The sequence below is a fragment of the Acartia tonsa genome, chromosome 7, assembly GCF_053477335.1.
Source record: "Acartia tonsa isolate MP-2025a chromosome 7, ASM5347733v1, whole genome shotgun sequence".
NCBI classification, from domain to species: domain Eukaryota; kingdom Metazoa; phylum Arthropoda; class Copepoda; order Calanoida; family Acartiidae; genus Acartia; species Acartia tonsa.
Window position 1 is genome coordinate 14805303 of NC_137266.1, and position 25245 is coordinate 14830547.

A 25245-nucleotide genomic window follows, 5' to 3' on the forward strand; every position below is an offset into this window, starting at 1 on the left:
CTCCCACTTTTCTCACTGTTTAGGGTAATATGCAGGCAGGGAGGGAGGAGACATTGGACCATAAATACTGGTACCCAAAGTTTTGAAACCACGTAATCTTATTCGTTAGTTCCTAAATTGTGGGCTTTTATTTAATTTAGATTGGTTGGTTTCAAGCCAAGTGACCAAACTTTTCTACTAATAATGTACAGATAGGGTAATTTTGTTTATTATCTTCGGGGTTGAATAGCATCTTATTATCCTTTGTTTAATCTCTTAAGATCCTTGATAATATGGAATTATATATCTTGCTAAAGCAACTGGATGTTTGTCTGTATGTAATTTGTTTCCTGAAGACAATGAAAATGGAAGCAAACCTTCCCTTTAAAAGAACACACCTCAAAAAAACTGGAATAATATATCCCTTCCCCGTGAAAAAGTCCTTTCATGGTATCCTGCTGTTAACATAATTATTCTTGTATGTACAAAACTCTACAAGGCCCACACCGCATATTACCCTAAAATCACAAGCTAGCACACACAAACACTGCCTCTAAGGCCAGTAGAGGCCTACTGAATTAAGTAGGCATTTTTTACAACTACAACTCAAAAGCTTCAAATATCATAAAAAGTGTTTTTGTCCTTTAAATTATGAAAGTAAATATAATTGATAAAAAAAAGTTGAAAAAGTATTAAATTTAAACATACAATAATGGGCTCATAATTTAAAATAAGCCCTTTTATTGTGCATATTCTTCAATATAAGTTTTTAAATTGCTTGATCTATATTTATTTGCCAAATGAGCTTTCAATGAATACAATAAACATTACAATTTGATAATTCTTGCTGCCTTCAGTTGAAATGTTATATCCTTGTTATTTTAAATCCCGCTCTATTTTTTTGTAAAAAGAAAGTTATCCTGCTTAAAAACATTTTGTGCTTGTTATTTACTTAGTAAAAGTTTCTAAGGTGCCTTCACTTTAAATATTTGGCCTCGAACTTTAAGCTTTTGTCCTGAGTTAGCTAACAAACAAGAGGCATGGAGCAATGTATCTCTATAAAAGTATTATAGAGTATCTTTGGTAAATTATACTTTTAGAATCTGATAATTGTAGTAATTTTGTAAACTCCTGCTAAAAAAAGGTTTTATATTTCATCGTTGGTTGTATTTTTTAGGAATTAATTTTCCAGTATGGCTTTAAAACCGATTCATATTCGGTGGATTAGAACAGGTTCTAAGCCACACCGAAAAAGCATGTAAAGCATCGAATTACAGACAATTTTTCACATATATTAAAATAAAAATCATAAAATTAATACCAGTTTTGTTAGCCCGAGCCTTCGACCCTTTGGTCTCGACAAAACTGTTTTAATCTTATAATTTTTCATTTCAATATCCACGGAAAGCTGTCTATAATGCGATGTTGACCATGATCTTCAATCATATTTTTATCCTTTTTTTTATCTAAATCATACATGTTTTACTGTAAAATTAAAATTGTCGTTCCACTTTGCAAGTTGCGTATTGATATTTGTATAACTTTAATACATTAAGCTTGAAACTTATTGTGTGCCTAGACGGTTAACTTGTGGCAGCTTCAGCAGCTAGGGACTTTCCAGCCTGTAGGCTTTGTCAGCCAGAAATGAATAAGTATATAGGCTACAAATTTTGATACATATTAGAAGAAAAAACAACAAATTGGTGGGTGGTTTTCCTCATCAGACAGTCGCGCAATCGCCCCCCCCCCTCCAGCCCACATTCTTTTTAGCTTATTTAAAAGTAAATAAAATGTACAGAGCATATACACCCCCCCCCCCCCCATTAATTTCATTTTATGTCTGTGAGGATTTACTGTGTTCGCTTGGCACGTTAAGAAAAACCTCCAATTAGTGTAATAAATAGTAGGGTTTTTTTGCAATGTAATTTCCAAGATAGCTTGAACTTGTGGGTTTTAAGGTTCACATTTTGTAATTGAAAAGAGGTTATTTTTTTTGCTATAAATTCAATTAATTATGAAAATTTGGTTTGTTTTGGATCGGAAATAAAATAAGGACTTTCAGGTTGTAGTACATGGCCTACATCATGTTAAATAAGTTAAATAGAATTATAATTACTTGTTAGCATAATTCGATTAATTTTATGCAGCTTATGTTTATATATTTTTTCTTATTTTCATATTTTATTTCATGATATGAAAGCATAAATCAATCAAAAACTGATCGGGCAGAAAAACAACATATTTACTGTAACCTTAGAAACTCAGGAGAAAAAATAGTTTTAGCAGCTTTTCATTGAATGGAAATTATTTGAAGAAAAAAAAATTGTAACAAATAGAAGAATCTGTTTCAACCTCGTGAAATTCAAATAATTATGATAGTCATTTAACGCATTTTACTACATAAAGGTTTCTGCGGATATTAAAATAAACAATTAAAAGATTAATTCCAGTATAGATGGCTTCGAGGGGCAATAGGCTTAGCCAACTAAACTGGTATTGATTTGTGATTCTTATTATGTTATTTTTAGAAAATTGTCTGTTATAAGAAACCATACATTATGATTCAGTATGGCCCAGGACTTGCTCTTTCAAGCGGGTAATAACCGGTTTCAAAGCTTACTCGGCAGATTTTCCCTATTCAGAAGCAAATTAGTAAATATCTTAAGGGATAAGACAATGGAAGTTATGTAAATTGAAGTACTAGTGTATTGCCGTGACAACAAACTCTCGCACACGAATGCCGCACTCTCGGAGGTGAAATTAGAGGAAATGTCGTCTTTTTAACTCTGCGGAGTAAGGTTTAAGAGGTATAGGAAATTTTCACAAAGAGCAAGAAGAATAACTCAATTAAAGCTCCCTTTCCGATACAACTAGTTTGAATTTACAGTCCAATGACTTATGCCTAACTTGGGAGCCAATAATAAGTTTAATCATTTGATTTGAAGAATAGTCTTCCCTGTCTTTGATTTAGAGTTTGTTTTTGTTCTGATGCAAGTTGTGTTCAGCTACATAGAAAAATATTATATGAGCATTTTAAGGAAGCTTTTTGTCAAACGAAAAACTACCCTTCTTATTTTCAATTTATTCGATCGGTTCAGCTGTTAGCGAGATCCTTCAGTACAGACACACAGATACACAGACACACAGACATCCTGTTACTTTAATTAAAGGATGTAAAATACACTACTACCTTAAGAAAGGAAACTTGAATTCAATATTTTTCACAAATTTTATTCAGAGTTTCATTTTTTCTTTTGGGGATATTCTAAATCTTTAAATAATTACAAAAAATTGCTTTAAGAATCATAATTCTTGAACTTTTGAATTGTAGATTAATAAATGTTATATGGGAAAATATTTTGATTTCTTGTCATATCAGAATTCCCAAAATTTTACAACACTTTAAATCAAATTTAATTTTTCGGCAAAGAAAACAAAAAAAGACAATCCAAAAAAATAAAACAAAAGAAAGAAGTACAAATATCTATTTAATCTTAAAGCCAAGTATCTACTCTATAACTCACTTTGTCCTTCTGATCATTTATAATACTTCAGAGAAGATTAGATTTCTGGTGGGGTTATGTAATTTTCTTGGCTACTGTATGATATTAACTTTTGGAATTTGTTTAAAAGTTGATGAAAATTTACTGAAAAACTTTGTTAAGTGGCAATTTTCTTGAATTGTTTTATTTTTGAATTTTGGAGCTCTTGGATATTTTCATCTTTGTTTATTTTGCTGTTCATTTGTTGATTAAATTAAAGCTAAAGAATAGAGGGAATATAAGCCATATGTAACTCTGACCACAAGGTATTGGGTCTTTGAAATCAGCTAATAGCGTCGGAAATATAAACACAGTCGAGAAAAGAAAAGAATTTGCTAGCAGACAAAGGGGGTCTCCACCACTTGGGCCATGTAGTTGTCTGGATAATACATCTATACTTATACATTTATTTGTTAAACTTTGAGACGGCAACCCTTATTCTCGCAGCTTCCACAAAAAGAAGTTATCTACACACCTGTTTCATATGTTTAAAATCCCGGTGCTTTTCCATAAAGTGCTTGTAGAGCACTGAACTCCCCTCCCGTTATATTTAAAAAATGTGTGGGGCTGCCCAGTACCCAATATAGCATAATCTTACCTGACCTAAATCTATAAACAAACAAACGAAAAAAAAACTATCTCTCAAATTTACATTTTTAAAAATAGTAAGAGGGGGGGGGGGGTTCTGTGCTTTGGAATTACCCCTCAGGGAATTACTCACTTAAATAGACATTTGATTTATGATTTCATATCAAACATAAATTAAGAAAAACAAGGATGACAACATCCATAAAAGCGAAGCTCTGAAACGGTAGGACAAACGGACATTAACACTTGTCAGAACTAAATAATCAGAATATAAATGAATAAGAGTCAAAGCAAAACTCTGAGTAAATTTGTTGAAAACTTCTTGATACAGAATAATGTTTATGGGCATACTTACATTTTTAAGACTTGATTATAGAGTTACTTTGCTTATAATGTTGTACTTTGTTGTCCCAGGAATCAGTATACTAAAAATCTTAACATTCGGATAATAAGATCACCTAACTACTACAAGAATCACCATGCAAAGTTTGCAATCGATAGGACAATTCTAACATGCCTAAATTAACGAAAAAACCTATCCGTCGCTGATGCACGTACGGACGGATCGACCCTAACTATAGAAAAGCTTCGCTTTTAAAAATATTCTTTATTTATTTCTTTTAATCAAATTTTTCCATCTAAAATAAATACAATACAATGTACAATGTCTAATTTAACTGTTACATGCCAGCAAAATAATTGTTAAACTTTAACCATGAAGGCTATAACATAAGATTACGAAGAAAAAGATTTTAGGCATTCAGTGAAAATCTTAAAATTTTCCTTGTTTACACTTTGGTGAAGTAAAAAACTGGAAGTAATATTGAGATGTCGTATTCTTTGATACAACTTTTGAAAGTCCTATTATATAAAGTAGTAAGCTTTTTTTTTGTCTGTGGCGAAGGATCTTGCTAACCACTGAACCGACATGGTTCTCATTTAAAATGAAGCATCTTAATGGTCTTGAGATGGTTTTCGAATAATAAAAAATGTTTTGGATAAAATGTTAAAGCATAGTAAAACAATTGTCTTTAACGTTTTTCCTTCCTGTTACTTTAGTTTTTATAATCCTTTTAAGTACTTTGAGTAGCAAATTTCGCTAGAATATTGGTGTGCCCTTTTATATTTTGATAAAAAAAAATTAATGAGCGTGAAGAATGTATAAAAGGTTATTGTAAAAATAGTAGCTGCGCCCCTAGGCTCAATAACAAACCATCTCAAGACCTAATAATTCACTAAAATTGGATCAATAGTTATTGAAATATTACAGACAAAAAAACCTACTACTTTAGACATAATATACATAACAGAATAAGTAGCATTTTTTAACAGTCATTGACTTTAATTTTTGATGTCTTTTTTATTTCTCTTAATTTTGAATTGAATGAATAATAATCTTACCCTTAGAACTTGCAATGGAGTGCCACCATCAACATCACAGCCACCTTTTAACCTGAAAAAGGACAATTTTTGGTGCTTTTTTAAAGATAGTGCCTCATTATCTTCAAAAAATATTGTTAAACTAGGAGGGTTGGAGAATTTTTTCTTTCTTTTCCGCTGTGGTTGTCTCTAACACAGTGGGGCTACCCAGTATCTAATATAACCTAACTTAACCTGAAGTAATAAACATACAAATGAAATACTATCCCCCTCCCCTCCCGCCTCTCCTTGTTTTGGTTTTAAAAAAAGAGGAGTTGGTTTTCAGTTCTCAAAAAGGTATTTTGTGTAAAAGTTAATGTCAAATTAAATACTTAGTATCAGGAAACAAACGTTTTGTTAACGATAAGGTCTTATTGTTAATTCAGTCATGTTAGAGTTGATTTATCCTTTGTATGATGATTTCAGTGACATAGGTACGAATTAGAAAGTGTAGAAACAGAAAGTTCGTGCGTCCATCTAAAAATTCATTATGCTGTTTTTTTTTAACATTTTTTGACAACAATATGTTTAGACTTATAAATAAATATTCTGCTTACTAAGATATTTTACTCTAATGTTCGTTTGTCTACTGTGTGATTTTAGCGCTTCGCTTTTGTGGATGTCGCCATTCTTGTTTAATATGATCTTGCTAATATTAATGTCATTAACACTTATTATTTGAAGACAAACGTTTTGTTTAAGTCTAATTGCTGAAAATGTTTATTACTGTAGAGATTTTTTTTTCGGATCTTTGTTTCTAATTTTTTTAAGGACAGTTATTCTGCTAATCGTTTACATTTACAGCGTGGCTTGCTGAAAGGTTTGACTGTAATTTAAGACAATTAAGAATCGTGCTAGTAATCATTGATATTTCAAGGTTTTGGGATTTTCTATTGCTTCCACTTTTTTTAGTGATCACTGAAAGCTTTGCACGTTTGTCCATACATGTTTTGTGCTTCTCTACTTATAGATGTTGTTATCCTTATACTATTATTCTTTCCTCACCTGAAACCCCAGGTATCCTGTAATCCATCTCTGTAAAGTACTAGCCTCACAAAATGGGTTGGATATTCCATCATTTACTTTTTTTTGGATTGACAGATTTTTTCTTTTTTATAAATTATTCTACATCACTAAAATTAGTAGAGATTTTTAACTTTTGCATAAAATAAGTTTAATTCCTTTTGATCACAATTTAAAATAAGCTTTACTTTATTTTTCAAACCTTATATTAAAAACTTCTTGATTTAAAATAGAAGATTTTTGTCACAATTTCGCACATTTGCACATTTTTTAGACGCACATGTAAAAAGACTGATTAGGTGCAAATGTTTTTGCAAAAAGTTTCACATTGTCCGATTTGGTATTTTCACTAAATAATTCAATCACTTAATTATAATTTTCCTCTGAAACCTTTATTTAAAATAATGATAGAAAACTTTTTCCTATATGAATTCAAAACCGATTAATATCCGCTGGATTATAAATACTACTAAAAAATCATGTACAGTATCGCATTACAGACAATTTTTAACAAATATTCAAATCAAAATCATAAAATTAATACCAGTTTTGTTAATTTAGGTCTTTGACCTCTTTGGTTAAATAACGATGGTTTTAGTCTTATCATTTTTCATTTCAATTTCGTGGAAAGCTGTCTATAATACGATGCGATTAATAACTAATAAGCAGTAAATCAATAATATACAAGATAAATATTGAAAGTCAAATCGCTGAAATAATATTTTGACAATCAGCTGATTAGTTCAAAACGTAAATGGAAAATTGAAATATCAGCAATATTTTCAAAGTCATAATTTGATCGCCTAATCCTTTTATGATAATTTTATGCTAAAAACTTAACTATTGAGATTTAACAATCGGTTTTTTAAATTAAAACATTATTTTTTATATAACTTTAAGTTCACCTTTAAGGTTGACACGTATAAACTTATTTAGACTAAACGTTAAATATTTTCTAAATTTCAATTTCCCCTATGCTTCTGTGATCTTTCCAATAGATAGATACCTACAGAGTGTTTGTTTCTTTGGCTTTCACAGTATTACAGTAAATGTCCCACACAAAGACGTGAAAAGAAGGGGTGGATACAATGCCCTACACCCATCTTGACAACGGTCTACACGCCCCTCAATTTTGGTCAAAGGGGGATTTTAAGATTTTCAACTCTTTTGCAAAAACATCTGCACGCCACTGTTTTCTAAGATACTTTTTACAACAAGTAATCTATACTATTACTATAATATTTCTGTTTTACAGTGCTAGAAAAGTGTAACAAGTAATCTATACTATTACTCTATTATTTCTGTTATGCAGTGCTAGAAAAGTGTAACAAGTAATCTATACTATTACTCTGTTATTTTTGTTATGCAGTGCTAGAAAAGTGTAACAAGTAATCTATACTATTACTCTATTATTTCTGTTATGCAGTGCTAGAAAAGTGTAACAAGTAATCTATACTATTACTCTGTTATTTTTGTTATGCAGTGCTAGAAAAGTGTAACAAGTAATCTATACTATTACTATAATATTTCTGTTATGCAGTGCTTGAAAAGTGTAACAAGTAATCTATACTATTACTCTATTATTTCTGCTATGAAGTGCTAGAAAAGTGTAACAAGTAATTTATACTATTACTCTATTATTTCTGCTATGAAGTGCTACAAAAGTGTAACAAGTAATCTATACTATTACTCTATTATTTTTGTTATGAAGTGCTAGAAAAGTGTAACAAAGAATCTAAACTATTACTCTATTATTTCTGTTATGCAGTGCTAGAAAAGTGTAACAAGTAATCTATGCTATTACTCTATTATTTCTGTTATGCAGTGCTAGAAAAGTGTAACGCGGAAGAAAATGTTTAAGGGAGAAATAAATCTTGGGGGAAATGAAAATAGCATGGACCAAGCTTTCTAGAATGATCACCAACTATTTTAAATTTGTTCTCTTACTTACTATTTGTCACACATACAACGGGCAGGTAAATATCCTAAAAGAGATATAATGCTTTCCAAAAAAGCATAGACATATTCAAGATATTTTCATCATAATAATGACCAAATCTTATCAAATTTCTCAGGCTAGCCTAGAAATTTTGTACTATTTGGTCTAATGTCTACTTCACCCCCTTCCCCAAATCTAAAGAACCTAGGTCTCTAGGGGCGTGGCCGCTAGTAATCAGTAAAGTGTGTATGAATATTCTTAACGTTCTGAAATATAATGTTCTGAAATAAATAAGCTATTTATATTCTACAGATATTATTCTAAGTAAAATTGTTAATGTTAAGTAAAGGAGAAAGCAAAGTAAAGGCAGTGAAGGAGTTCAATATTAATTTATACATTTATAGTCATATACCTGAGGCTTCTAATAAATCAAAATCTAATTTGACACTCTGGCCTCTATGGACATCCTTCTACCCTTTACATTTAAAATTAGGGGTGGGGGGGGGGGGGGTGTTGAGTTTCTTTAGAGGGGTTAATTTCTGATTGTTGGGGAAAGGTAGCCTTCAACAAAATAGTTATAAACTTTCTCTGGACCTCTGAAAAGGAGAACCATATCGGTCCACTGGTTAGCGGGATCCTAAGTTACAGACAGACAGAAACACATTCTGTTACTTATATAAAAGGGTTTAGTATGATGCATGTAAGCACAAACATTTTATGACGTGCAAGTTTCGAATATCCATGAAAAACGCGCTATTTTTTGTCAAGTTTTGTGTTTAATTATCTACTAAGCTCTAATGAGAAAACTATATTGTAAAGAAAAATAATATTAAGCAAAGAGAAACTAAACCAGAGGCGTGCAAAAGGGGGTAAACCCAGCCCCCATGCAAAATTAAGGGGGTTGGATACACCTCCCTTGACAAGGAACCAACCCTTCCTTATAAATCTCGAGGGTGTGAAAATAATCAAAGGAAGATTGTTTCATAAAAATAAACTTAGGAATAGACGATTTCTAAGTGAGACCGTCAGTTAGGGAGACGAACAATTCTAGAGATTCTTTGCTTAAAAAAAAATTTAACAAAGGTAAACCTCCTTAGCTTGCCTAATTAAGGCTATGCACCAATTAATCCTTCTCTCATTTAAGGCTCTAATGACCTTTTCTTTACATTTTAAGTCTGTCTTGGGAAGTTTTATTTTATGAAAATTCTATTTATCAAACGAACAAGGATGACAACATTAATAAGTAGAGAAGCGGATAGAAAATAATTTAATGGACAAACGGAAAAATTGAGTTAAATAGCAGATGTGCAGTTGCCATAACAAAGACAAAAATAGAAGGACCAGGCAAAACACAAAAAAAAATCACAAAACCTTTAAAGATAAGTTTGTGTCTGTTGAAGCATAACCCACAGTCAGACGGGCAAAACAATTTATAGATTAGACGCAAATTTGTCCAAGGAATATTCCCTGAAAATTTCAGGTGTCTATCTTCAAAAGCAGCTGAGAAATCACATAGCGTCTCTAACTTACTAACAAAACTATAGAGTAGCTTCGATACTAATCAGTATCCTATTAAATAAAGTATTAAAGTATTCAGCTTTAGTTTGGAATCTTTACATGGAATCTTTACATAAGGGTAGGTTTTCGGCTATTTTTGAGAGAAGTTTTACATAGGTAAATAAGTTATGGGCTATTTAAAGTCTAAGAAAGGTTTAAGGTTTTTTTATGCCCTTCTATTCTACTTCGAATACAGAGCCAAAAGATGCTAGGTCTCATCCACTGATTAAAAAATAACAATTAAAAAATTAAAATTTATTTTAAAATTATACACAAAATTATTTGGTTACAAGGATTACAGCATGCTTAAACAATAATCGGACTTGGAGACAGTTTGAAATTAAATTTTTTAAAAATTATTTGAAATAATCCGCAATTTCTTCCACGGATTTTCCTTTAGTTTCTGGAACATAGAATATAGTAAACACTGTCCCCAGGAGACAGAAGGACCCGTACGTCCAAAATGTTCCGTAGGCCCCTAAAATAGTTCCAAATACTGGTATTCTTATAGAAAACAATTTTAAAAAAAACATAAGTAGCTTAACAAAAAAATTATTGTAGAATATGTCTGGACAAAAGGACAAAGTCAATTATAAAGCAGATATTCATTTTCATAAAAAACTTATAACTCTAAAGTGAAAGAACATTTTACATAAATTTTTTTTTAGCAAGGCTGACAGACTAACGGACAAAGTAAATTACGTTCAGTGTTTGCTCATTGTTAAAGGTAATCTAATAAAAAAAACAGCCGTCTTTCCTGACCAGCAGCCAAGAAATTTCAGTTTCCCACAATCCGTTACTTACATACGGAAGGACATTTCGAACTAAAGAGTTGCCTTGTTATAAAAAATTAAGATTTAAAAAAATTGCATGCGTTTTTGTTTCAATAGATTCTTTTATCTTTTGTTATGCTAGCTTAGTGCTACCAAATCAAGGATAACAACAGCCATAAAAGCGAAGCTCTAACATCATAATGAAGGAAAAACGAATCATAACTCTTGTAGAGTGACAGAACTTTAGAAGCAGAACATTAATTTGTAAAGCTTGAGTTGTATAGGACAATTATAAAAGGTCTAAATTAATTAAAAGAATTAACCGTTACCGACGGACCTACCATAATTATAGAAAAGCTTCGCTTATAAAAACACTAACCTGCAGCAGCCACCAGATCAACAAAAGTTTTAGCCACAACAAATCCCATAACAAAACAGAAACAGATAATGATGGAGTTTGCTTGGCTGCGGATTTTTGGTGGTAATAATTCTGCGGTCACAATCTGAAAGTAGTAAATAGAAAAAGTCACTTAAAAATCAGACACTTGACGTCATAAAAATGAGGAAGATGAGAGGAGAAGTGGGAAAGAAAACCCTTTAAAAAGTTATGGATAATCACTCATTCGTATGACGTCACATGTCTGATTTTTGAGTGACGTTCTCCATTAACTGAAAGTAATGTAAAGACGACAAATTAAACTTTTATTATAACTTAAATGAATGAATTTAGGGCCTGCTTTGGCCTAATTTGGCGCTTTCACACACAGTGCCTTGGTAGCCCCGAATTATTAGATCACCGGAGGTTTACGCCCATCAGGTCAAGGCTTCCACCCTTATTTAAATTTATTAAAAAAAAAACGATATTGGAGGTTTCTGTGCTCGCTAGGTAATTCTGGGGGAAAGCACTCAACAAAAACGAGAATAAAATAGTTACCCAAATAAGAGTTCCATAGCCTCCATTACCCAGAAAGAGTAGCAGTAGGATGGAGAGGACGGGGATCCAACTTGGATAGGACAGGGCATCCAGGGCTTCAGCTAAATATAGTATTTGTTAATTTTTTGTTGCACCCCTATTACTACTAAATAATTGAGAATTTTCGACCTTTTTTATATTCAAATAATAAAGATTTGTGGTATAGTCCCTTTTGTGACAAGGCCTCTTAATTGGCGTTTCATCGTATTTTCACAGTAGCTTTTCTCCTATTTCTAGCCCCTGCGGTTGGCTCTAACCCTGCGGGGCAATCACCTAACATAACTTAACCTAACCTAACCTAAAATATCCTAATAATAAATCAAAAGCCACTGTGAAAATACGACGAAACGCCCCTAAAGAGGAGTTGTCACGAAAGGGACCATACCCAAGATTTGTAATTTTTAAATCCACTTATTAGATTATGGCTTCATGGTGCTTCCAGTAAAGCCTTTAGTAGTAGAATCAGCAACCAAAGGCCATTCTAAAATACTTCGCTACTGGTCTGAGAAATTCCTTTAAAAAACTTTTAAACCAAAAAAACACTAAAATGCCACATTATGGTTAATGATTCATTTCCCAGGCTAGGAGCAAGAATTATTCAAAGCCATACTTCTAATGTTATACATCTCTGACCCCTAAAAATCTAAAAGAGAAATTAACAGGCAAATTAATTTAGTACCTTGTTTTGCTTTGTCAGGGATGTTATAAACTTGTGTTTCTAAGATGTAGAAGCAGCCACCTAAAATTAAGTTTTTACTCCTTTTAAAAAATAATAACGAGCTGAAGAAAAAGAAACAGGTTTTGGGATATGAAATGTTTTTTTATTTAGCTCAAACAAATAAAAATATAAAGTAAGTAAAATGATAACTGTCTGTCAGTCTGTCTGACCAGATGAAACTCATGGCCTGGCTAACCGCAGGACCGCTAGCGGCTAGGCTCTGATTTTAGTGTAATTTTTAGGCTATTTTTTAGATAGGTGAATCGTAGGGGGCTAGAATGTAGAATGTAGAGGTGTCTGGCGATTTGATGTATTTAAAAAAAAAATATTTACCTAATGAAAAATAGCATAGACCCATACCAAGCATTGATGTCACTAATATAACCTAAATAAACACCATATATAACAAGCTATAACAGTGTTTAAATTATGAAACGCTGGAAATTGTTTTGTGTGACGTCATAAAAATCCGTCTAAATCCGTCTCTTTTTCCTTTCCCTATTCTCCTCTCATCCCTCTTTTTAATAAGTATTTTTATAGCGTCAAACATGACACTTTTCGGCGCTTCTTAAATTATGACTCAAAATATTAGACAAACCTTGCTTTATAACTTTGTTAAACAGTCAAAATGTATTAGATATACCTTTCTAGATAGCCTTGTAATACAAGCAGCCGCTACTACACATGAAAGAAGCAAAACTACACCCACAATAACACTTCCTTTAAGAAAATAATATTAATTACAAATTTTGTTTTAGATCAGATAAAAAATCAACATATTTATAAACTTATTGGTTTTCTTGGTAAAGATTATAAAGTTGTTAAAAGCTTCCAAAATGGTAATTTAACTTGTTAGGATAATTGCTTTTCGGAAAAAACCTCAATCGGTTCAGTGGCTACAGAGATATTAACGGACAAAGGAAGATAAATCAGAAAAATTCCCAAGACTTCAATGAAAAAAAATCATAAAACAATTCCATGACTTATGTATGAAGCATTCCTTAAATGGATCAAAACTCAATCGGTTCAGTGGTTAGTGGGCTCTTAAGGGACAAACCAAAAATTCCTTGCTACTTTATGCAATACTAGAGCTACGGCCCCAGAGGCGATTATTTTGGAAGGTTGGTGGTGCCCTCTCCTAAAATATCCATAAACCTTCTCAGGACCTAAATTGAAAGGAAACCATATAGGTTCAGTGGTTAGAGATATCCTTCAGTACATATGTGGTAATACGACACCCAGACGGACAGGCAGTTTACAGAGTTGCTACGCTGTGACTTATCATAACAAACCCACTGCACTAATCTTATTATATCACCATCTATCTCATGACCGATGTTGACCCCGCTATCTAGCGGTCAAACTGGCCTGCCTAAATGTGGGGAGGGGCTCAAACATGCAACTATCACGCGCCCCTCACGCGCTTATATAACCGGGAGGCGCTGCCTCCCCTTTTACCACCGCTGCCCCCACAGCCTGTCTACCGCCGGGAGCTAAGCCCTAGCGTCCCACACCCCCTTCAAACCTAACCATTGTTATAATCTGTTGTATATATATAGTAAACATTGCTTGTAAATATTATTCAGTTAAATATATAATTTCTGTATGACTAAATCCTGCTAGTTTGTTTTGGTAGAATAATTCAAGGCTAGGGCTCGTTGAACTTGAACTCGTTACCCTGTGGGCTGAGAACGCTCGGCTTACCAGAACTTGGTGTCAGCGTGTTTCAATCGAGCCTTACAGAAACTAGCCTATTCTACCTCTGATTGGACCCTTTGGCAAGTAAGGGGACAATCAGCCGCCAACTGAGAAGCCAACTGACCCGTGAGACGGCCTTTTTAGGTCGAATTTCCATCATTTTGAACGCAATATGTGGGCCTCTGGCCTACGGCAAGCAGATTTAGCCTGCTAAAAGCGCCAGTTAAGACGCTTTTTCCGTGCCGTGTAGGAGTAGCGCTAGGTGCGCAGCCACGGTAATCGGATAATTTAGCTCAGACGGCTACAGAACTGAGTCTAAATTGGCAAGTGTAGCTGGGACAAGCCCCAGGACACCCAGGCCAAACCTACGAGACAGACAGCTGGGTGCTGGTCTCCTTGAGAAGGCAATGTGTGGCTGCGAAGCTTCGGCACACAAGTAAGCCCTACCACTGCGACGGATAGCAGATTTTGAGCCACAGGCACGGCAGGACGGGACATTCCCTGCCGCTGCCTTCCAGGATTCGAACCCGAGGCGCTGCAGGACGGGCCATTCCCTGCCGTCATTTTCGGGATTCGAACCAGCGGCGCTGTAGGACGGGTCATTCCCTACCGCCGTCACCCCTCTGAACCTTGCAGGACGGACATTCCCTGCTGCCAGTGCTTCCAGAATCACACCTAGAGCTCCTAGTGATAACAACACATAAGTGTGTATAAATGTCAACCAAGTGATAAGAATAAATATAAAATTGTTGACCCAGTGATTCGAAGCTACAGTCTAAGCCACCATGGTAAGCGATACCACCATAGCTGCGGTTCGGCCACCACCGAAGTTTCTGCCAACCCCAGCCGAACGGGAGGCCCCCTTGTCTCAAGGGCAGGACCTCCACTTCCCCTGCCATATCAGGGTGAGGTTTCCTACTCCTGACCCTGCCCAGCATGTACAGGTTGATGCCATGATCGATTCTGGCAACCGTGTACCAGGGTCTGCTGTAATTTCTGAACACCTCATGCACGCAATGGGCGTGCAGCGCATGTTGATTCCGGACAACACCCAAATCCTGACTGCTAACGAGGAAGGCCAGCCCCTCCAGGTAATAGGAAAATTGAAAGAATTATATATGGCAGTCTCACACACCCTTATACTCCATCTTTACCACGTGACTGTGGTCCGGAACCTCTCACACCCTCTGAACCTAAGAGGGTATTTTCTCAAGGAGTTCGGAACTAGGCTCTGTTTCGACATGCAACCACCTTGCTTGTGGGTGCGTGGGGAGTTTATCCCACTCCGTGGCGTCCCCATTGACCGGGAGACAGCCGAGAGAGAGCTGAGTTATGAAGGGCCTCTGCCAGGCCCACTGCCAGAGCAGCCGCGTGTGGTCGAGAAAGGCACGCACTGGGTGGATGCTGCGCTCAACGCCCATAAGGGGGCCAACCTGCTAGCCATGGGGTTGCCCCCAGTGCCCAAGGTGCCGCGGGAGGACCTGCCAACAACGTTCCCTGAGATTGCCAGCCCTCCAGAACCAATCTTCTCCTCCGACACCTTTATCAACGGCCAGCCGTGTCCACCTGGCCCCCTCTACCTGGGACCCCCAGCCAGTCGACCAGCCAAGTCCGAGTCCAGACCCGTCAAGTCGCGGTCTGATGCACCCAGAGCCACACTCAACTCCCAGGAATCAGCCTCTCCCAGCGCCGTGCCCGTCAAGTCGTGGCCGGCTGCCTCCGGAGCCATGCATGGCTCCGCTGCCTCAGCCTCTCCTAGCGCCGAGCCCGTCAAGTCGCGGCCGGACGCCCACGGAGCCCAGGCTGGACCCAGCGCCTTGGCCTCTCCCAGCGCCGAGCCCGTCAAATCGTGGCCGGACGCCCTCGGAGCCACACTTGGCTCCGACACGTCAGCCCCTCCCGAGGCCGAGCCCGTCAAGTCGCGGCCGGTGGCTCCCGGAGCCGAAGCTGACCCCACACCAGCCACGTATAGGCTAAGCGCTGTCACTCCAACTGACGGCCAGCCACCCCAACTTCGCACGGCCAAGCGGGTGGTCTTGCCTGGCCGCGGTGTCATGGCGGTCCCTGTTGAGTTAGTAGGCCACCGCACCAAGGATGCCATCCAACTAGCTGCCCCAGAACAGAGGTTTGGGGAGGATCTTGTCATCCCAGAAGGCCTGTATGCCCACAGGCCTGGATCCGCCACTGTGTTTCGAGTGCTGGTGGTAAATGAAGGGGAGACGCCCCTCCTGCTGGACGCTGGCCTCCCAGTGGCAGGGGAGCTGGTCAAGCCCGACATTTTAGAGGTTTCTGATAAGCCTCCTCCGAGTCTCCACTCGTTCCAAGAGCCTGTTGAGCCCCCAGACATGCAGGAGTTATGGGAGGCCCTTGAGATGGAAGACAACGAGTTCCTGCGCAAGGATCCCTTGCTCAAAAAGGAGGTTTGGACCATGTTATCAGAGTACAGGGACGTCTTCTCCAACTCTACCCCCGGCTGCACCGATGTAGTCGAGCTGCAGCTGCGCCTCAAGCCAGGGACCCAGCCGATCCGCCAGAGATTTAGGGATCTGAACCCGCGGCAGGAGGCTGAACTGGAGAAACAATTGGACACTTGGCTACAGGAGGGAGTCATAGAGCCGTCAGACTCCGCCTGGAGCAGCCCCTTGGTGCCCATCAAGAAGAAGGACGGGAGCACCCGCTGGGCCGTCGACTACAGAGCCCTCAACAAGTGCCTGGAGCTGGATAGCTACCCTCTGCCCAGGATCCAGCAGCTGGTAGAACGAGCTGGAGGGCACCGTGTCTACAGTGCCCTAGACGCGGTGGCCGCATACTACACCATCCGTGTGTCTGAGGACAGCCGGCCCTGCACCGCCTTCACCACCCCCAGAGGCTTGTATCAATGGAAAAGGATGCCCTTTGGCCTGGCTACGGCACCATCTGTCTATTCCAGATTTATTGCAGGGGTCCTAAACCCATTAGGCACAGCCAACCTCCAGTCATACCTTGACGATGTCCTGACCTTCCACCAGGATACCTGGGCCCACCTGGCTAGGCTCCGAGAGGTCTTGGAAGCCCACCGCAGGGGAGGAATCCGCCTCAAGCCAGCCAAGACTAAGCTGTTCCGAGCCAAGGTGGATTATCTGGGCCACACCCTCAGCCGTGAGGGGATAGCCATGCAAGAGGATTATATTGACCGTATCCTGGACTGGCCGGCCCCCAGCACCCCCAAAGATTTGCTGGCGCTTCTGGGGTTCTTTGGATACTACCGCCTGTTCATTCCAGAGTATGCCGACCTCACCTACGAGATGAATCGGCAGAAGACGGCCAAGACCCTAGCCTGGACACCTGAGATGGAAGCCCAGCTGCTGCAGCTCAAGGACAAGTTCCGTCAAGCCCCCATCCGAGCGCCGCCCAGGTTCGACTTGCCAGCGGTATTCCAGCTCACCACAGATTTCAGCAGCCGCGCCATCTCTGCCATTCTGAGTCAATGCCAGGACGGCAAGGAGAGACTGATTGCCGCCGTGGGGCGCAAGACAACCGACCCCGAGACTCGCTACCCGTCCTGGAAGGGAGAGATGGCCGCCATTATGTATGGAATCCGGAAATTCCACGGCATCTTGTCCTACCGCAGCTTCCAGATCAACACTGATTCCTCAGCCTTGCTACAGATGAAGTCACTGAACACATCCACAGGGATGGTGGCCCGCTGGCAAGAGGAGCTAGCGGCCCTAGATTTTACTGTCTGCCACCGTCCTGGCACCCAGAACACCAACGCTGACGCCCTCAGCCGCCGGGAGGACGCCAACATGCCAACGGCCAGCGCCGAAGAATTAGCAGAGCAGGCTGAGTATATCCATAACCTTGGCCAGCTAGGGGAGTCCGCAGCCAGCCGGCCCCCTGCCGCCCGACTGGACCCAGCTAGAGTACTAGAAGCCCAGACACAAGACCCTCTCCTACTCCGTGTCCGCCAGTGGGTGGCTGATGGCAGAGCCCCCACCAAGGCTGAGCTGCGCGGCAAGGAACGAGACGAGCAACAGTACGCCAGCCGCTTCCCAGCCCTGGGACTTGACGAGCATGGTTGCCTCACCACCACTGACCAGACCCTGACAGGGGAACGGACAAGATACCTGCTGCCTTCGGCCCTCCAGCAGGACGCGTTCTTTCTAGCCCATGGGACCCCCATGGCTGGACACTTTGGGATGGACGCGACTATCGCCCGCGTTGCCATGCACTTCTGGTGGCCCAACCTGGCCCGTGACGTCCGCCTGATGGTGCAGACTTGTCCTGAATGTGTCCAGAAGGTTACCAAGGAAAGGTTGAAGCAAGGGATACATGTACCCTCCCGCCAGGGGTATCCACAGCAAGTCCTGTTCATCAACCTGGTGGGGCCGCTGCCAGAGACCCCAGCTGGGAACCGCTACATCCTCACCTGCCAAGATGGGTTCAGCCGGTTTGTCAGTCTCTACGCCATCCCCAACAAGCGCACCCTCACGGTGGCTGAAGCCCTGCTGCACCGCCACCTGGCCACGTTTGGATGCCCCCTGAAGATCCACTCCGATAATGGGATGGAGTTCACCGGCCAGGTATTCCAGGAACTGGCCTCCAGGCTTGAGATTGGCCTGACACATCCACCACCCTACAACCCACAGTCCAACCGAGTGGAAAGGTTCCATCGGATGCTCAATACAGGCATGCGTCTGTTTTTAGACAGAGACGACAACAACTGGGAGCCCCACCTACCGGCCATTGCCTTTGCCTACAACACCAAGGCCTGCAGATCTACCGGCGTGACCCCGTTCCTAGCCTTCTTTGGGAGAGAGGCCAAGCTTCCGGTGGACATGGTGCTCCGGCTGCCAGAAACAGAATATGCCTCGGTTCCAGCCAACGTCCAAGCCCTCCTGCAACGTTACTATGCAGTGTATGATGCCATCCAGCAGAAGGAGGAGGGAGCCATCCGGAGGAGCGCGGCAGCCTACGAAGGCACGGCCAAGTATGAGGTTGGAGACTTGGTCTGGTACCTGGCCCCCCGCCTGGTGCCAGGGAAGGCAGCCAAGATCACCAAGAGATGGACTGGCCCCTGGAAGGTAGTGAGGAAAGCTACAGAAGTCCATTATGTCATCAAACCTGCCTCTCCAATAGCCAGGATCTCGGAAGTTACCGCGCATGTAGGCCGACTGCGCAAATACACTGGAGATGTGACTGCCCACCAGATTCCAGCAGACATTCAAGTTGACGCGGACGGCGACGAGGATGCCACCGAGCTGCCGGTTGGAGCGGCGGCGCCCGCAGCTGGCGACCCAGGACAGCTCCCAGTACACCAGCCGGCCGCAGCCGCCCCACAGCCCAGCGGCCAGGATCGTGACCCAGTGGAAGAGGACCTGCAGGAGCAACCCAACGAACCGCCGCCGCCGCCGCCAGTTCCAGAGCCCCCCAGAGATGCCATCTGGAATCCTGATACGGACATGGAGCACCTGCCAGCCAGCAGCGAGCCTGTAGGAGGAGAAGCAGCTGTTGCAATGGAAGAGGCCGCCCCAGAGGACGAAGCTGAAGCCATGTGCCCCCTGTTGATGACAGCCATCCCTATCCGGGTAGGAGCTAGGAGGCCAAGCAACCTGAACCAAGCAGGCGCCCCCATGGAATTTTATGCGCCCTCATCCATCGTCATTCCCCCCTTGGGAACCACCAGAGTTAGCCTAGGCCTCCGTGTCCAGCTACCCGCTGAGGCAGAGCTAGTCCTGCAAATGAGGCAAAATTTCCAGCGCCGGGGCCTGGCCGTCGCCAACCCCCGTCTAGAAGCCAACCAGGAGCTGACAATGCTGATATCCAACCACAGTCAGACCGAGCAACGAGTGTCCCGTGGAGCCTGTGTAGCCAGAGCTGTCCTCCATCGAGCTGTGCCCCAGGAAGAGCCTGTCCTGCGCAGACATAGGTTGTCGTATCCCCAGGTTCAAGGCCTGGTGGCTCGAGAGCCACGCAACCCTTGAAGGGGAGGTTGTGGTAATACGACACCCAGACGGACAGGCAGTTTACAGAGTTGCTACGCTGTGACTTATCATAACAAACCCACTGCACTAATCTTATTATATCACCATCTATCTCATGACCGATGTTGACCCCGCTATCTAGCGGTCAAACTGGCCTGCCTAAATGTGGGGAGGGGCTCAAACATGCAACTATCACGCGCCCCTCACGCGCTTATATAACCGGGAGGCGCTGCCTCCCCTTTTACCACCGCTGCCCCCACAGCCTGTCTACCGCCGGGAGCTAAGCCCTAGCGTCCCACACCCCCTTCAAACCTAACCATTGTTATAATCTGTTGTATATATATAGTAAACATTGCTTGTAAATATTATTCAGTTAAATATATAATTTCTGTATGACTAAATCCTGCTAGTTTGTTTTGGTAGAATAATTCAAGGCTAGGGCTCGTTGAACTCGAACTCGTTACCCTGTGGGCCGAGAACGCTCGGCTTACCAGACATAGACACTCAGATATCCTGCTACTTTTATGTCAGGATGATGTTTTACCTATATCCTGTGGGATGCCAGCCTTGGAAAAGTAGAAAATTGGATTGCAATAGAATATCATTACGTTCATTCCTGTTACAAAATTTAAAAATATAGTAATGGTTATTTCTAGCATCGTATTATAAACAGCTTTCCGCGGATATAAAATGTACAATCATAAGATTAAAACCAGTTTTTTTAGCCCCGAGGTGCCGAAGGCACGGGCTAAAAAAACTGTACATTTTTTTTTATTCGTCGAAAGCTGGATACAATACGATGCTAGACATAGTTTTTTCGTATGGATGAGAACTGGTTCCTATCCACCGGATTCGAATGAATACGAGAAAAAAAATATTCTTTATATGACTGAGGTTATGCGAGCTTTAAATAAGGAAGACAGCATCAATAAGAGTGGAAGCACAAAAATTAATAGATGGAAATATGTACATAGTGATTGAAAGTGCAGATGTTCAGTGGTACATAGCAATATTTCAGTCGTTTATCTTCGATAGCATCTGAGAAAATCTTATTTCCCCCATTAGTATTACTGACTGACGAACAAACAAATTGAACTATAAAGTGGCCTTGCTACTAAAAAATGATCAATCTGTAAGACTGCTTTTTGGCGCAATTGACCTTTTAGATTTTACCTGAAATTTGTAGAAAGAGCATCATAATGATGGAGATGAAAAATGGTTTGTACACACTCTTTTTCTTCCATTCTTGCACTAAAAATATTCTTTTAAATATAAAACTTTCGTTGACTTTTAATATTTACTACTTGAAGCCAAATAGAAAGAAGGAAATAGCCTAAAACCAAACTTTGTAGGGGGTGTATCCACCCCACTTACAATATATTAGCACACCTCTTGTTGAATTTAACCAAACCTCGATTTAATATAAAGGGTGGTAACAAAATTTCTGTCAAACCCCCTTGTCAAAAATCAAGAAAATGCCACTGTGTCAAACTTCTCCATTTTTACCTGTCCGAAATAACCAAAGTCGTCCAAAATTATCTTACATCATAATGAATAAGTGAAAGAGAAAAATAAAAAAAAGGCTAGGACAAAAAGATATGGCGTTCAGCGCATCCATTTCCCGACTACTATACATTCGATTCGTCGTTTTATTAGCACTCTGTGAAAAGGGCATTTTGTCAAAAAAAAAAAGTTAATACTATAATTGGACAACCCTAGAAGCACCGAAAGACAGAAGGACACTGATTGTTAATGAGTAGCTCCGCTACTAAAATACCTGATATAGCATTGTCTTCGGTTTTAAAACTGATGATTTGTTGCTTGATTTTCTGTATCTCTGCCTTCACACAATAAATAACATGACAAAAATCTTCGAGGTAATGAGAATATAAATTTTAATTCTATTCAGGGAACTGAATTGATAAGACAATGGCCTATAAATTGATGTATGTCCCAAGTGATTATAACTAAATTTGAACTTTTTAAAATTTGTGGTTGAATCGTTTTGACACTCAACTTAATGAACCAAAAAATCAATATTCGGTAAAAGTCCCCAAGGTTGTTAAGCCTACAAAAAGAAAACTTTATTATAAAACTTTGTGGGATTAGTGTAATAAACATCCCACTCCCTCCCTGAATTCTATTACAACATATAAGAAATTGTCAAAAAGTTATTAAAAAATTAACATTTCTAGAATCGATGTTAGAGTTACTACGCTTTTTGAATTGTACTAAATTGGAACAGAAATCTTCAGGTTAAGTCATCATAGTCTCGATAAACTAAATTCATGATGCCTAATTTAACGATAAGAGCTATCCGTTATGGAAGTAAGGACATACCCTTATCATCATAGATTAGCTTCGCTTTTAAAAATTCTTTATTTTATGTTTTTTTTCCTGAATTAAGGTTTCATCATTCCCTCTGAGCCAAATCAAAGCTTTTTTGCCTTCTTCATTTCTATCTAGAATTAAAGAAGATTCAAATATCTAAATTAAGAGAATTTTTACCTAACAAAAATTGTTAACTTTAAAAGACAATTCTTGGTTAGGTTCTATGCTATGTGGAAAGAAGTAGAACCATGCAGTTATTTGAAAAATGCCATTAGGAAAAATATTAATATTAACATTAACTTATTTTTAGATTGTAACTAGCGGCTACGCCCATTGAGACCTTGAGAATGAATACAGAATACATGGATATATTGACAGGGGTAATACATGTTGCTAATATGGATCTCTTTTTTGGTCAGTTCATTTATTTAGGAGTGGAGGGGATGGGGTAGAGGAGGTAGATTGGGGATATCTCTTTTTAGCAAGCTACGAGTATCACATGAAAATCTGGTGCAAGATCCAATAAATAGTATATCGATTACCTTTAGTGAACAGCCATCTAGGACTCTCTGGACAAAATATCATCCCAATTATAAATGGGATCTCTAAAGCCATCATCAAACCTAGATAATAATCATTATGACAATCATTGGCGTCATATTTTAGACTATCAGCTACGCCCCTAGAGGAATCTATGGGTACTTGAAGTGGAGGGGTTTGAACCTTATTTTTAATTTTAGTTTATTTTAAATAAAAAAAAATTCTCATTCCCCACTTTTGGGGGAGGAAAGGTAGAACCCTTCCCAAAATAGTTATTAAATTTTCCAGGACCTATGGGAAGCTACATTGTAAAGGAGAAACATATCTGTTCAATGGTTAGAGAGATCCTTTAGTACAAACGTACAGTGTTCCTGTTACTTTTATATAAGAAGAGATGAGAGAATATTACATAACTAATCTTTATTATCCATTGATGTTTCAATTCAAGTTTAATGATATTTAATTTTTATATAGTAGGATATTTAAAACTGAATATCAAAACTGTTATTTAATGTATACCTGCCATTTGATACCAATTTAGAAAACAGCCAGCAGAGAAGATGAGCAGAACTCCAACACTTCCAAGAAATTGGATAAAACTTCCCAACAAACCTGGGAGTAATTTTACGCTGACTATGTTTGAAGTCTGAGCTTAAATGTTTAGCTTAAAAAGTAATCAAGGAGAAAAGTGTAGCGAGCAGCTAAAACTTGAATCATTCAATGAAACAGACAACTCTGACTATTAAGTAACTACATCGATAAAAATAGAAACATGATACACTTTTAGACCCTTTTATTTAGGGGGGTTGGGGAGCCTAAAAACAACTGCAGGTCAAGTATATATATACCCTGAGAAGCACAACATTTTCGGTCCAGTGGTTACAGAGAACTTATGCTTCCAACAGACAGTCAGACAACATACTACTTTGTATTTTATGATAAACAAGGACAAAATGGAATGCAGCATTTTTGTAAGAGACGTTCAACTTATGTCAAACATTGAGAATTAATATTAGAAAAATTCTATTTTACATATTATTTTATAGGAGCAATGTTGATATCAAAAACATTACTAAATTTACCTCTCATTTCAACAGAAGCAATTTCTACAATGTAGACAGAAGTTACTGCCAGTACAAAACCAAGACCCATACCATTGAAAAACCTACAATGTACACAGAAGTTACTGCCAGTACAAAACCAAGACCCATACCATTGAAAAACCTACAATGTAGACAGAAGTTACTGACAGTACAAAACCAAGACCCATGCCATTGAAAAACCTACAATGTACACAGAAGTTACTGCCAGTACAAAACCAAGACCCATACTATTGAAAAACCTACAATGTACACAGAAGTTACTGCCAGTACAAAACCAAGACCCATACTATTGAAAAACCTACAATGTACACAGAAGTTACTGCCAGTACAAAACCAAGACCCATACTATTGAAAAACCTACAATGTACACAGAAGTTACTGCCAGTACAAAACCAAGACCCATACTATTGAAAAACCTACAATGTACACAGAAGTTACTGCCAGTACAAAACCAAGACCCATGCCATTGAAAAACCTACAATGTACACAGAAGTTACTGCCAGTACAAAACCAAGACCCATACCATTGAAAAACACCTACAATGTAGACAGAAGTTACTGCCAGTACAAAACCAAGACCCATACCATTGAAAAACCTGATTGTTGAAATAGTTACAGATAAATTTAATTCCCCTTGTCAAAAAATATTATGTTGTCCTAATTATGTAGTTTTAATGTCATTTGTTTGACCATATGTCTTTATCATGTCAGCCATGACTAAGGTTAAATAGTTAACATAATTAAACTATTGTTAAACTTCTGTTTATTCATGCCATGTAGTTGACAAAAACCCTAGAGATTGAATATCAATAGAACACTAACTGTTTAACAACAGGCCAAAAATAGCTTGTACCTTTAACATTAAATTCAAATATTTAAAATAAAGACGTATTTGCATTACAGATAGAATAAAAGAAGGAAGGACTGATGGACAATTTCACTTATGGAGCAGCTCTGCTAATTTAAATCCTACTACCTTCCAGCTAAAACCATTTCAGCATTCCAAGCCAACAGAATCAATATAAAGCCAAGAAAGTATAGCCCACTTGTGAACACTATTAAAAGTCAATTTTGAATTTTAAAAATCACATGCTTTTCTA

At 39.1% G+C, this 25245-nt stretch overlaps 1 protein-coding gene and 1 long non-coding RNA gene across 4 annotated transcripts in view; both read right to left on the reverse strand.

Annotated features, from left to right (window-relative positions):
* Positions 1-6937, reverse strand: part of LOC145324913 (uncharacterized) — a 63664-nt gene extending 56727 nt beyond the window's left edge. Inside the window, exons 1-2 of the long non-coding RNA XR_013881348.1 lie at positions 6534-6937; positions 5511-5562 (exon numbers count right to left, since the gene is read on the reverse strand). This is a non-coding gene — a long non-coding RNA (uncharacterized LOC145324913). The remainder of the gene's footprint in view (positions 1-5510; positions 5563-6533) is intronic.
* Positions 6938-10287: 3350 nt separating this feature from the next.
* On the reverse strand, positions 10288-25202 carry LOC145324144 (trehalose transporter 1-like protein). 3 transcript variants are annotated; one of them, XM_080166769.1, is made up of 15 exons: positions 25122-25202; positions 24209-24267; positions 24126-24149; positions 23563-23655; positions 23046-23126; positions 22569-22634; positions 21950-22012; positions 21346-21423; positions 20717-20788; positions 13155-13231; positions 12845-12896; positions 12473-12532; positions 11755-11855; positions 11200-11323; positions 10288-10525 (listed from the first exon to the last, which is right to left on the reverse strand). In XM_080166769.1, exons 1-15 carry the CDS (start codon positions 25136-25138, stop codon positions 10404-10406), a joined length of 1089 nt encoding a protein of 362 aa, XP_080022895.1. In that variant the 5' UTR covers positions 25139-25202; the 3' UTR covers positions 10288-10403. The 3 variants fall into 3 exon arrangements, with proteins under 3 accessions (XP_080022895.1, XP_080022896.1, XP_080022894.1); XM_080166770.1 differs by lacking the exon at positions 24209-24267 and adding an exon at positions 24563-24621; XM_080166768.1 differs by lacking the exon at positions 24209-24267 and having other exon boundaries at positions 24126-24208.
* Positions 25203-25245: the final 43 nt, after the last annotated feature.

What these genes read in the sequence shown, in the direction of transcription:
- LOC145324144 (XM_080166768.1), bottom strand. An exon ending in AAATTGGTATCAAATGGCAG is followed by an intron (nt 23,127 to 23,562) that starts GTATACATTAAA and finishes ATTATTATCTAG; the next exon opens with GTTTGATGATGGCTTTAGAG. An exon ending in TGATGAAACCTTAATTCAGG is followed by an intron (nt 22,013 to 22,568) that starts AAAAAAAACATA and finishes ATTGTGTGAAGG; the next exon opens with CAGAGATACAGAAAATCAAG.